The 14,844-nt window shown below is 36.7% G+C and overlaps 1 protein-coding gene across 1 annotated transcript; it reads left to right on the plus strand.

Annotated features, from left to right (window-relative positions):
- Positions 1-3,851: 3,851 nt before the first annotated feature.
- Positions 3,852-14,082, plus strand: LOC121268885 (ABC transporter C family member 10-like). Its single transcript, XM_041173151.1, has 12 exons — positions 3,852-4,141; positions 4,519-6,604; positions 6,858-7,178; positions 7,259-7,345; positions 7,520-8,107; positions 8,189-8,353; positions 8,600-8,894; positions 12,021-12,235; positions 12,573-12,878; positions 13,309-13,372; positions 13,460-13,699; positions 13,804-14,082. Exons 2-12 carry the CDS (start codon positions 4,550-4,552, stop codon positions 13,929-13,931), a joined length of 4,464 nt encoding a protein of 1,487 aa, XP_041029085.1. The 5' UTR covers positions 3,852-4,141; positions 4,519-4,549; the 3' UTR covers positions 13,932-14,082.
- Positions 14,083-14,844: the final 762 nt, after the last annotated feature.

The raw sequence follows: 14,844 nt of genomic DNA on the forward strand, positions 1-14,844 counted from the left end.
CTGTCTGTCTGTCTCTATTCGGGCAGCTTCGTGGAGTCAAGGAATACTTTGTACTGCTCTCGTCCTTCATGCAAAGAAATGCCTGCAAGAATATTTGATAGGAAGATTCCTAGCTATAAACTCACTCGATGTAACAACTCGATCTATATACAAGGGTGCATCTTGTTCTCAATTTCCTGAAAAAGACTCGGATATCAGACTCCTGTCAGATTCACCATCTGTAATTTAGCTCACACAACTATGTTTGTCTTTTTACTCTCTTTTTCCCATGGCATCTTGCTCCTCTTTCCAATCGTACACTTCACTTTTCTCTACCCACTACTCAAGCCACCACCCATGCATGCATTTCAAAACAAAGCCAAAACCAGGATTTGCCTATCACACTATTATAGAAGGGCCACCATCCCCACCCCCAAGTCAAACCATCCTGCAATCACTTCCTCAAACCATATTGAATATATATATATATATATATATATATATATATATATATACTTTATAAACTTGATATCAATAATATCCTTTATTTACACATTCTATTAAAAATCCAACACATTAGTTCTTTATTGGAGAATTAATAAAAAACCTCAATCATATCTACTTTTTTTTTTTAAAAAAATAAAAAATAAAAACAGATGTGAACTTTCTGGCTGCTGCAAGATGATGGTGGTTGAAGTCATTCCAATAAGATGGTCGGACTGCCCTTTAGGTAGCATGCAGACTTTTAATTTCTTCTTTCAGGTTTTAAATCCAATGCATGATCTCAGTCCGTTTAGAAAATTAAAAGAGACTGAAAGGTGTAAAACTGCACTACCATATCTCCTTGGATTCTACCCAATTCTTCAGGAATCTAGGAACTGTTGGGAGTCCTGCAGCTGTCGAACCCAGCCAACATGCATTACTCTTTTAATATTTTAAAATTTTATAGCCCATACTAACTTCACACAAAGCAAGATGCCATTGCGCCAACCATTACTTCACTAATTACATCTATCAGATAATTCAGTTGGTCATGCCCAGAGCCGTCCGGAAAACAGTCCAATGTTCATGCGAAGGTAAAAACAAAAGCATGGCGGTCAGATCCCCACCAAGGAGTCTTATCTAAATTGTGCAAGGAAAAATCTTCATACTTCTAGACTGTTCATGTAAATAATGAGATAATGACTTGAAGCCAGCTGCGAGGCTTTGTTTTTCTCCATGACGGCAATTACTACTGGCTCTAAGAATGTAGAGGATTGTATCGGTCGCAATTGGTAATGCTTCTTCGTGGATGTGATACATTGACTGATTTAGGAATTTCTTTTTAGACGAACAAAAAATTAAGCCAAACTTCTAAGGTTATAAAAAAAATCTCAAATTCTTATAAGATATGAGGTTAGATTGAAAATTTTAATAGAAGCCTTAAAACTTTCTAAAAGAATTATATAATTCTTAAAGATTTTTTTAGTAGATAAAGGGTGTTTTAACCTTTTTAGGCTTCCTCAATAAATTATAGTAGTCTTTCTTTTCTTTTTCTTTTTTCTTTTTTTTTAAGGGAAAAAGAATTTTTCGACAACAGCACTTCCCACATCGGCTGATTTTGCGTTTAAGTTGAGAATAAATTCATACAATACATTATATTTATTTTAAAATAAATTAATTTTTAATCAAATTATGTTAATTTATAAATTAATTTTTATAAAATTTATTTATAAATAAAGTATTTTTCGATTAAAAGTATTTCAGCAGAGAACTGGACAAAGACAGCAGTTTCTCCGGCACCTTCGATAGTCAAAAGGTTAAAAAAGGAGGGCTGAGAATATGTAAAAAGGTATCAGGTAATGATTGGAGGGTAGCACCTTCTTTTTTAAGTCCCCACATGCACCACAGCTAGCTTGTGGCCAAACTCAAGAGAGCTTCGCTGTTTCAGGGTGTTCTGTCGATTCAACTCTACCGATATTAATTGCAGAAGATCATATTATTCGTTTAGCTAGATAGAGAGAGAGAGAGAGAGAGAGAGAGAGTGACATTAATTACAATGCCAAAAGAACTCAGAAAAGGGTAAGAAAGGATAATGTTGTCGTTCGCAAACGCTCTATTCATGCATGCTTTTCGGTCTGCGGAATTGATTGTGCATGCCCACTTGCTCGTCTCGTCAGCTCATCATCGTTGGCGTTGTTTGGGATAAACTTGCCGTTGATGACTCTTTGTTGCGCGCATTTCCTTTTCGTTTAAACTTTAATGGCTTGATACTAAAGATTAATGGGTACTTCTTAATTTATGTCCACGTTAATTTGGGGCACTCGACTGTGACAGATGATATCTGAAGCTTCATTTGATTTTGTTTGTTAGATCGCCTATGCTATTGAATATTCTTATCCTTTGGCTGAAACAATCTGAAATTTCAGTTTCAAATGTTAATTCTCCTGTTTCCTTGGTCCCTAAGAATTAGTAAGCATTGATTAAACAACAAAAAAAAAAAAAAAAAAAAAAGAAGGAGAAAAGGAAAATATCTATTACAAACCCAAACGAAAATATCTATTTTTATTTCTTTTAAAACCCAAAGAAGAAAGAGAAAAAGAAAATATCTATTTTTATTTCCTTTAAAATATCTATTTTACTGAAATTTTCAATCCGTAACTCCTGAACCGAACTAGACTGATTACACCCATAGTCACACTCTCTTCTACTGAACCAAAGTTATTGATATTCCAGTAGAAACATAATGAGATCAACAGAAGAAAAACTCATCTCATCTCAATATTCAAATAGTACAAACACAAATATTTTTTAATTTTAAATATTTAACTTTTTGATCTGATCGTTATCTAACTATTACAATTTTTCCCAACTTCCAAATAAAATACAAAACAATTTAACCTTTTCAAATATAAAAACAAACATAATATTCAAAAATTAGATTCTAATAATATTTTTAACTTTATAATATTTTTATTCATCTTTTTCTCTTTCTTTTCCCAAAACCCCATAAACCATTTTAACTCAACAAATTCTAACTCATCTCATCTTAACTCAAATATCTCACTACTATTAATAAATCATCTCAACTCACTATCAAAACTAGGTCTAAGCTCTACTAAAATCTTAGATATTAATTAGTTAGAATAAAGTTATATATACAGTCTTATGGTGCGTAAGTTTCGCATACACTTTAAAAATAGTATGATCCATTGTTAAAAAATAAGTTTTTTCATGTTTATCCTACTTTTTTAAAAAAATAAAAAATAAAAGAGATTTGTATACCTCCAAATTAATCATTACTTCCTCATTTACCTAACACGAATCCTCTCTTGTAAGAAAGTTCTATCAAACTATAATAGCTCAACATTCTCTCACCTAATCATATATATTTTATATATTTCATTCAAAGAAACCATGCGTGTGCATCACGCCGATCCGCATCTATATAAAAGTATACCTCAACAAAGTTGTAAGAGTTGGCATGCATGATAATGACCAATTTAAAAGCCGTTTCTGGGCATTAGAAGGTTAATTGGTGGGTACACATATGATTTGTCAACGCCTCAGTTTGATTAAAAAAAAAAGAAGAAACAGTCTATTTTTTGAGGGTTTCGCAAGTTACATCTCACGTGATAAGGGATAGTAAACTTGATTGATCGATACGGTACTTTGCCAATATTAAATTTTGTTCTGGGATGCATGGGAGGACAGCTTTTTTGAGCATGTCTCGACAAATTTGGCGAACACCACGGCACTGATCCAGTGGAGACCTGAGTAAGAGTGGATGTAAGTTGTAATAACGTAATTAAAATAAATAAAAAGTTGTAATAAAGTAATTAAAAGATGGGCTTTTTAGAGTAAATGAGGCAGATCTAGACTGTTAGCTCAGAAGTAGAATTAAGGAGCGTGGACAATGATTTGGTATAGGAAAGTTAGCTTAATATTCTTTGAACTATTGTCCGATCAATGCAATTCCATAAAAAGACGTACAAGTTAAGCCAACTTACTCGGTTTTGGCTTCTCTATATCTCTGCTCCGGAATGTACTGAAGATTAATGGGTGAAAATGGAGTTGCCTTTCTTGTATTTGTAAAGCTTTCAGCTTATCTTCATGGCTGTTCAGTCTGGAGTTTGAACGTGGAGGATCTTCCTTAAAGTCTCTGAGGTTCTTGTCTTGGCTGGTCAGTGTATCTATAGATTATCATAGGTTCTTGTTTTGACAGATCTTTTCGAACTTCTTCTAGGCTTATGTTTGCTGATAAAAACCTTCAATCTGCCTGCATCTGAAAATTTGTATTCCCTCTCTTTGATGCATAAAAGTTTGAACAGCTTTTGTAGCAATGGAAGGGCTGTCTTAAGATTGTATGGAATAGTTTTGTTTAGTTGAACTTCTTTCATGAGCATATATCAGTTGATTATAGTAGTCTAAACTTCTGGTTTATCTTCAAAGCTTCATTAAAAGAGACCGGGAACTTAAACATCTTTTGGTGGTGTTGCTGTTTTTTGTTTTTTGATGAAACTTTTTTTTTCCCCTTTATAATTTCGTATCTGACTGCAGCTCTTCCAAGGCACAGAGATAAGGAGTGGTGATGGATCTCTGGATTGCATTCTGCGGGAATTGTTCGGGGGAAGACAATAATACATGCAATTACGATATTCTATCCATGCTCCTGCCCTATACATGCATCAACCAGTTTTTGGTCGTTTCTGTTGATCTCCTTCTCCTGCTCAGCTTCTTGTATGTCATCATTTCTAGATCATTCTCAAGGAACAAAATAGCACCCTCAAATTCTAAACACTTTTCTCCAATACTGATATGCTCAGCCGTTTATAATGGTGGTCTGGGTTTGGCTTACCTGGGCTTGGGGATCTGGACAATTGTTGACAAGCTGAATGCAAAGAAAGCCATTTTACCTTTGCATGGATGGCTAGAACTGCTATTCCAAGGATTCACATGGATGCTGATTAATTGTATTGTGATTACTGAGAAGCCACGCCTTCCACATATCACAACAGTGAAGCTTTGTTCTATTGCCACCTTCTTGTTTGCAGGATTCCTCTGCTTTTCATCTTTTTGGATCGCTATTGTGGACAAAACGGCATCTATTAAGGTGGTTTTGGATATTCTATCATTTCCTGGAGCAACCCTTTTGCTCTTGTGCTCATTTCAGGAATCCAAGTATGTGGAAACTGATCCAGACATCTGTCACGATGCGTTGTACAAACCTTTGCAAGGTGAAGAAGCCATCGCCACGACTGAAAATTCTTCAAATGATAACGTCACTCCTTTTGCCAAAGCTAGATTTCTAAGTAAAATGTCATTTTGGTGGTTGAATCGCTTAATGAAGCAGGGCAAAAATAAAATCCTTAAGGAGATTGACATTCCAAAGTTACGGCAGGAAGATCGAGCACAAACATTATACTTAATGTTGGAAGAACAACCGAGCAAGCAAAAACATGAGGGAAAAAATTATTCTCGTTCCATGGTATCAGAAATTTTTTTCTGCCAGAGAAAAGCTATTTTAATCTCTGGTTTATATGCATTGATCAAGGTCCTTACGGTTTCCAGTGGTCCTCTGTTCCTCAAAGCCTTCATTGACGTTGCTGAAGGAAAAACAGACTTTAAATACGAGGGGTATGTTCTGGCCGGAGTGCTCTTCATAGCTAAGTGTTTGGAGTCATTATCGGAAAGGCAGTGGTTCTTTCAAACTAGGGTGATTGGGCTTCAAGTAAGATCTTTCCTATCTGCAGCTATATATCAGAAGCAACTAAGACTCTCAAATGCTGCTAAGGTGGCTCATTCTCCTGGTGAGATAATGAACTATGTCACAGTAGATGCCTATAGAATAGGGGAATTCCCTTACTGGTTTCATCAAATATGGTCAACAAGCCTCCAACTGTGTCTTGCATTAGTTATTGTGTATTATTCTGTTGGGCTGGCAACTGTTGCAGCTCTAGTTGTAGTCATTTTGACTGTGCTTGCAACTTCCCCAGTAGCCAAATTGCAGCATAAATATCAGACAAAGCTCATGGTGGCACAAGATAAGAGATTGAAGTCCATTACAGAGGCTCTTGCAAATATGAAGGTCTTGAAGTTGTATGCTTGGGAGAAGCATTTTAACGATGTCATACAAGGGTTAAGGAAAGAAGAATTAGAGTGGATATTCGCAGTTCTATTACAGAAAGGGTACTATCTGATTTTGTTTTGGTCATCCCCCATTTTAGTATCGGTTGCCACATTCTGGGCATGCTACTTCTTTGAAGTTCCATTATCTGCTAGCAATGTGTTCACATTCCTAGCAAGTCTGCGCATTGTTCAGGAGCCTGTCAGGATGATCCCTGATGTTGCTGGAGTGTTCATTGAAGCAAAGGTCTCTTGGACGCGGATTGTGAAATTCCTTGAGGCACCAGAGTTGCAGAACAGAAATGAATGGCAAAAGTGTAAAGACAAAGATGTTGAGCAGTCCCTTTTAATCAAGGCCAGTGAAATATCATGGGAGACTAATTCAGCGAAGGCCACGCTGAGAAACATAGATTTGGTGGCTAAACCAGGAGAAAAGGTAGCTATTTGTGGAGAGGTTGGCTCTGGCAAATCAACTCTTTTAGCTGCAATTCTAGGAGAAGTTCCAAACATCAGGGGCACAGTAAGTAATGATTTCAATCCAATCCTCGGGCACTGGTTGTAACTAAACTTCAAATCGGTACATAGTAGACTCAAAAGTTTTTGCAAGAAATCTTTTGAAGAATTTAATACTTCATGTTTCTCCCCTTCTCTGGTTTTCCCTACCGCATTTTCTAGAACATGCAGTTCTCACCGGCTTATTTATATGCATCAACTACACAGTAGATATCTTAGAAAACAAAAACCATGCTAAATCTTTTGTTCTAAATTTCCAGGTTTCTGTTTATGGAAAGATAGCATATGTTTCTCAAACAGCCTGGATCCAAACTGGATCTATTAGAGAAAATATTCTTTTTGGGTCCCCCATGGATCCACATAGATATCAAGAAGTACTTAGACAGTGCTCCCTTATAAAGGACCTTGAGATGCTTCCAGTTGGGGATCTCACGGAAATAGGAGAAAGAGGAGTTACACTAAGTGGTGGTCAAAAGCAGAGGGTTCAACTTGCCCGTGCGCTCTATCAGGATGCAGATGTTTATCTCTTGGATGATCCGTTCAGTGCTGTTGATGCACATACAGCAACCAGTCTGTTTAAGGTAATGACATTTAATTTCCTTGCAATTTATGCAACTCCTAGTAATTTTTCTATGAGAAGGCTAACATGTCTTGTCATTAGGAATATGTCATGGAAGCTCTGTCAGGGAAGACAGTCCTGCTGGTGACCCACCAAGTCGACTTCCTTCCTGCATTTAATTCAATTCTGGTCTGTAGATCAGTGAACTACTGCTGTTTTCTTCCTTTTCCTTTTTTGCATTGGCTTGTTCTATTATTATTTTTTCCTGTCGAGGCTACTTTCTCTGCTTATTGTTCTTGGCTATGATCCTGATCCTCAATACAAATCTTTGTGCAAGCAGTTTACATTTACTTCTGTTGGCAGTTTATAGCTGGAGGAGTTGTTCCAAGTGTTTCCACATATGATCAGTTGCTAGCTTCAAGTCAAGAATTTCAAAACTTTGTCAATGCACACAATGAGACTGTAGGTTCCCAGAGGCAAGCCAAGTCTGCTACTTCACAGCAGTCTAAAACCTCTAAAGGTGATGAAATTCAGAACAAGTACGAGGAAAAGTTAGTATCAGCTCTAGGAGATCAATTGATTAAGCAAGAAGAAAGAGAATCCGGAAACACGGGTCTAAAGCCTTACCTACAGTATCTGAGTCAGAGCAAGGGCTTTCTCTACTTCTTATTGGCAACTATATGCCATTTCATATTCATTGTTGGGCAGTTGATACAAAACTATTGGTTGGCCTCTGACATCCAAGATTCTAATGTAAGCACAGTGAAATTGATTGCAGTTTACTCAGGGATTGGAGCTATCCTGGTTTTGTTTTTACTTCTCAGAGCCCTCTCCGTCGTAGGTTTAGGTTTTGGGGCATCACTATCTATTTTTTCTACACTTCTGAGCTCTCTTTTCCGGGCACCAATGACTTTCTATGACTCCACGCCACTGGGAAGGATACTCAGCCGGGTAAGAGTTTCAAAAGTAACACATCCATGTTGTGCTTTAGAGAAACTTGCAAGGAACTTACATCAGTATTCAATTTTGTAGGTATCTTCTGATATGAGTGTGGTCGACATTGATTTGGCTTACAAATTAAGCATTGCCCTTGTTGCAACTATGACTGCATACTCCACCTATGTAATACTGGCCATTGTAACCTGGCCAGTCTTGTTTGTCATAATACCCATGGTTTATCTGACTATTCTATTACAGGTACTGCATACCAACACTAATCATATTGTTTGATTTCTGAATGAAATTTGTTTTGGTTTTCTGCCTCTGATAAATATCCTGTTGAACTAACAAAAACTCATAAACGCACAAAGTTGGTACTCACCATCTGTCAGCATGTGATGTTAGTGCTGATGCTATGCCCTGCATCATTTGGAGGTGTCTTTTTCTTTTATTTATCCAGCCTTCTCAACAAAGTTTGGCCCTTGTTTTTGTCTAAACAAACAGAGATACTACCTTGTTTCTGCAAAAGAGTTGATGCGAACTGATGGCATAACCAAGTCTTTGCTTGCAAGTCACCTTGCCGAATCAATTGCCGGAGCCATGACAATCAGAGCTTTTGGGGAACAAGAACGATTCTTTTCAAAGAATCTGGATCTTATAGACACAAACGCAAGTGCTAACTTTCATGGTTTCTCAGCCAACGAGTGGTTGATCCAACGGCTGGAAATCATATGCGCAATTGTTCTCTCATCCTTAGCACTTGCCATAAGTTTGCTTCATTTTGGAGCTTCTGCATCTGGTTAGTAGTATTTATCTTCAACCATCCTTAGTTTCATTCATCGCATTGCTTCTTCTCTCTCTCTCAACCAATAATACGTTTGTGCAGCTAGGATTAGTATAAATACATATGATATAACTCTACTTTTGACAATTAGTGAAAATTCAACCTCCGTTCATGTGGATATAGGCATACTGCCAAACCATATTAAATCTATATTTTTCTTGCTTTCTCTCTTTTTTTTTTTTATGTACTTTTCATCATAACTGCCGCACATAGCACAACATTTCCAAGATCTCAAACTTGCAGTGATTGAATCTTATCTGCTTACTGGTCTTTCTTGAACATGCACCATCTCTCATCCAAATTAAGCTCCTTGATTTGTATTTCCATGTGCGGCAACTCATTAGTGTCAAATCTGTTTGTCACATTTTTTTATGTCAGGATTCATTGGAATGGCACTGTCATATGGTCTTTCTTTAAATGTACACGTTATTGCTTCTGTCCAAAGCTGGTATTTCATCCTTAAGATCTACTTTTTGGTAAAATATGAAGAAAAACAGAGAAATAATAACAACACAAAAATTTGCGTGAAAACTTTCAAAAACAAGAGAAAAACCACCAAACCCAGAGAAGAAAATACACTATGTAAAAAATTATTACAATCACATAATTTTTCTCCTTACCCCAAATGACACCCACAAAGCTTCCCCACTATCAAAACTTTAACTCTCACCTCTTTCCTTTTACAAGAAAAGGCTAATAGAAGAATTTTCTTAGAGTCACAAGTTACTAATTAAACTTATGACTTGGTGTAATTAACTAAGAGGCTAAATCTCCTCTTTATAGGCCATGGGGCCTCCTCCTTATTTTTCTCCCACTGATGTGGGATTCACACAAAGGAGCAAAACCCAACAATCTCCACCTTGCGACTTTGGCTGATCCCACAACCACGCTCCACCGCAATGAAGATCTTCATAACTTCCGCTATCATGCTCCACCATAAAAGCATACCCACTCAGAATAAACCAATTCTAAGCATTTTAATTTCGGTCCATGTCGAAAATAACCTTACTGAAAAATTATGGTGCAACTTCCACGTTTGGCTTTCCTGGAAGTTCATCAGCCATCGACATAAATTTCCACCACACACCCTACATTAATGCAAAACCAATACCTGTGTGCAAACTTGTAGACCTGCTAACATTAACACATCCAAATTAAGCTCCTTTTAATAGACATCGTCTTCCATGGAGAGAGACACAATATTAGTTTCATTACCAGTATCTCCATTTACTGACTTAGAGCCACTTGCCGAACCTGCTCCTGCTCTTGGACAATTTTTCTTGACGTCCCAGATTGTCCACACCCCCAGCAGACTACTTTCATCTTCATAGAGTTCTTCTTCTTCTTTCCATTACCAGCTACTACCAATGCTAAGTTCCCAGGTGGACCATTTCTTCCACCACATAGTCTTCTTTCTTCAGAAAAGAATTTACTGGTAACATTTGAAAAAATTATTTTCTCATTCCCATGTATCAAAATAGGTTTCATATGCTCATAGGAAAATGGAAGAGACCAGATGAGCCTCAAGGCTTGATCCTCATCATCAATTTTAACTCCAATAGATTATAGCCAGAGACAATGCCATTGAGAACACTTAAATGATCTGAAATAGTCGTACCTTCACTCATCTGCAGTGTATGAAACTGCTCCTTCAGGTACATCCGATTTGAGACGCATTTTGTCTGATACAACTCTTCGAGCTTTTCCCAGAGTTCATTTCCCGTAGATATTCCATGTACATTTACAAGAACATTCTTGGCCAAGCACAGACATATCGCACTTGCTGCTCTCAAATCCAGATCTTCCCAATCTTCATCGCTCATTACAGATCTGCTCTTTGTTTCATCAGTCACGCTAGTATCACTGCTGACTTCAGGGGTTGGTCTGCCATTCAACGCCTTGTGTAATCCTGATTAAATCAAAACATCATTGACTTGAACTTGCCACAAGCCAAAATTGATTCTCCCATCAAATTTCTCCACCTCATATCTGATAGAATTTGAAGCCTTACTTCCTGACATTGCTTCAATGAATTTTACCGTAAAAATGAATGGTACTCACTAAGTAAGTTCTCAGAAAAGATTATTCTTTCCTAGACAGAACTTCAAGATTTCCAGGAAAAATTGGAGTCACACTGGACCACTTAAATACCAATCTCCTAGACAGAACTTCCTTAGACTGTACGTATCCACACTACCACACCAAAACTCCACCCACCAAAAAGAACCTAGTGGCTTTGATACTACTTGTTAGGAATTTGTACCTCTCAAATTCACCCCTAGGATCCACTTTTTGGTGAAATATGAAGAAAAACAGAGAAATAATAACAACACAAGAATTTACGTGGAAACTCTAAAAAATAGGAGAAAAACCACCAGACCCAGAGAAGAAAATACACTATGTGAAAAATTATTACAATCACACAATTTTTCTCCTCACCCCAAATGACACCCATAAAGCTTCCCCACTAGAAAAACTTTAACTCTCACCTCTTTCCTTTTTACAAGAAAATGCTAATAGAAGAATTTTCTTAAATGAATTTTCTTAGAGTCACAAGTTACTAATTAAACTTATGACTTGGTGTAATTAACTAAGAAGCTAAGCCTCCTCTTTATAGGCCATGGAGCCTCCTCCTTATTTTTTCTCCCACCGATGTGGGATTCACACAAATGAGCAAAACCCAACAAGTTTCATTCATCATATTGCTTCTTCTCTCTCTCTCTCAATCAATAATACCTTTGTGCGGCTAGGGTTAGTATAAATACATATGATATAACTCTACTTTTGACAATTAGTGAAAATTCAACCTCCGTTCATGTGGATATAGGTATACTGCCGAACCACGTTAAATCTGTGTTTTTCTTGCTTTCTCTCTTTTTTTTTTTATGTACTTTTCATCATAACTGCCGCACATAACACAACATTTCCAAGATCTCAAACTTGCAGTGATTGAATCTTATCTGCTTACTGGTCTTTCTTGAACATGCACCATCTCTCATCCAAATTAAGCTCTTTGATTTGTATTTCCATGTGCGGCAACTCATTAGTGTCAAATCTGTTTGTCACATTTTTTTATGTCAGGATTCATTGGAATGGCACTGTCATATGGTCTTTCTTTAAATGTACACGTTATTGCTTCTGTCCAAAGCTGGTGTTTGCTCGAAAACTTGATTGTTTCTGTAGAAAGGTTAGAACAGTACATGCATATTCCTAGTGAAGCTGCAGAAGTGATGGAAGGTCGTCGACCTATGCATAATTGGCCTGTCATTGGCAAACTGGAGATACGTGATTTGAAGGTAAACATTAACTAAAGATAGATATAGCATTAATTACTTGAGCAAATGCAATGTCTGAACTGTGAAAATGACCTAGTTTATATGTGAGGATTACTACCCTCGTATAAGAATTATACAAAAATAATCTCATGAACTGACGTGGTTTCATGTGATCTGTCGGATTTACTTTATAATAAAAATAAGTTTACAATATGATAAATCACATCCAATCGCGTCAATTTATAAGATTATTTTTATGTAATAACTTTGTGGTTAAAATATTTCACTTTATATATTATCTTTTCTTATCATTGACAAATTTTAAGAGAATTATAGAAAATGTATTTACAATAATCAGGTGAGATATCGGCCCAATGCTCCGCTAGTTCTTCGGGGGATAAGTTGTACATTTGAAGGAGGGCACAAAATCGGGATTGTTGGCCGGACCGGCAGCGGAAAGACAACTCTGATCAGTGCGTTGTTTCGTCTGGTGGAGCCTACAGAGGGAAGGATCATCATTGATGAGATTGACATAGCTACAATTGGGCTTCATGATCTAAGGTCTCGTTTAGGAATTATACCCCAAGATCCAACACTCTTTGCTGGGTCGGTCAGATACAATCTAGACCCCTTGTCAGCCCACACTGATCAGGAAATATGGGAGGTAAAATTTCTCTCAGTTTGTTTAGTTGTTTAGGCCTAGTTTGGATGTCAAGGTAAACTTACTGTTATTTATTATTTTATTATTATTATTTACTTACTTTTTATTACTATTCATACTATTATTTAATATTCTATCATTATTTTTTTACTACTATTTATAGAATACCTCATAATACTTCATTACTCAAACGCAACCTTACAGTTGCATAAATTATATTGTTAATAGACATAATTTAATTTCATATCTCTTAAATAAGATATATTATCCATTAGCTTTTGATTAACTATTGTTTCATGAGATGAACAATATCATATCAACCTAATGAAATAGAATGAAATGGGGCATAATTTTTAGCAATTCTTCCGAAGAAAAATGCCATACAAATATCATTCATTCCTGACACGGGTTTTCTCTTCTGAATGTGCAAAAGGTTCTAGAGAAATGTCAACTTCGAGAGGCCATTCGAGAAAAAGAAGAGGGCTTGGATTCCTTTGGTAAGATCCAAGATGATGATTGTGCGCTAGTGTCTGTAGGGAGTGCTTTTAAAAACTAACGATGGAGTTGGATTTGCATGCATGCAGTAATACAAGATGGATCAAACTGGAGCATGGGACAGAGACAACTCTTTTGTTTGGGACGCGCATTGCTGAAGAAAAGCCGGATCTTAGTACTCGACGAAGCCACTGCATCAATCGACACTGCAACCGATTCCATCCTCCAGAAAACCATTCGAAAAGAATTCGCTCACTGCACTGTAATAACCGTTGCTCATAGAATCCCCACTGTGATGGACTGCAATATGGTGTTGGCTATCAGAGATGGTGAGTTATTGTTACATCTTTGTTTGGCGTCAAATGATCTGTATCAAGAGATAATTAATGATTAAAATGACGACGAAATAATATTTTTCTTTGACATTAAGCAGGTAAAATAGTAGAATATGATGATCCGCTGAAGCTGATGAACAAGGAGGACTCGCTGTTTGGGCAGCTTGTCAAGGAATACTGGTCTCATTCTGCAAATGCCAGCATGTTCTCAGAAGATCTGCAGTGAAAGCTAATTAGCATTGGGATTGGATTATGCAAATGCAAAGTCATAATTTGCATAATATCACATGAATTTACGTCTAGCTATTCATTCAAAACCAATTCCCAGATTATCCAATACTGTATATATAATAAAAAAATATTAATAATTTTTTTTTTTTTTTGTGTAATTTTTTTTGGTCATATTAAAGAGGGAGTGCGAAAAGTGAAAGGCTTTCTCCAGTCATTTACTCCTTGCAGGCTTGGCATCTGACCGGTCAGAGAAATCGTCGACGCCATGGATGAACGTTGTTGTGAGAAAGTTTTGAGTTTTTTTAGCTTTTTGATCAAGAGAATAATGTAAAAATCGGAGAGAAAATCGTCAAAATCCCTTGCTTTGGCAGCCAGCGGAGAGAAAATCAAAGAGAAGAGAGAGAGAAATGGTGTAGTACTTCCGTGACAGAGCGAAGGGGAAGCTCGAGCAATACGAGGGACAGGGGAGAGAGGCAGTTGGAGGGTATTTTTTTATTAAGTAAAATATTCATTTGGTTTATGAACAGTACTCTACCAATTGTGAGTCTGTGACCGGTGATAGAATATTATTATGGTTAAAAGTCAAAAAAATTATGAATTTAGCTAAGAGCCATGGTAATTGTTACGCGTTAGAGCATCTACATCGGTTTCTTTAAAGTGTATTTTATCTTTAAATTTAAATAATTTTATTGAAAGTTAACCTGCATTAAATTAGCCAAGCCCTTTTCAAATAAAATTTGATTTACAGTAATTTCATATTTCTTTTTAAATATGAAAAGAACTGTTTCAAATCTAAACGAATTGTTTATTAATTTCGGTCATCTCTCTCTCCCGCAATTCTTTCTCTTTCTTCTTCTCTCTTCCTCTCCCGCGTTTCTTCTTCTCTTCTTCCCAATTTCTCTCTCGCG

This window comes from Juglans microcarpa x Juglans regia, chromosome 6D, assembly GCF_004785595.1.
Source record: "Juglans microcarpa x Juglans regia isolate MS1-56 chromosome 6D, Jm3101_v1.0, whole genome shotgun sequence".
Taxonomy (NCBI): Eukaryota; Viridiplantae; Streptophyta; class Magnoliopsida; order Fagales; family Juglandaceae; genus Juglans; species Juglans microcarpa x Juglans regia.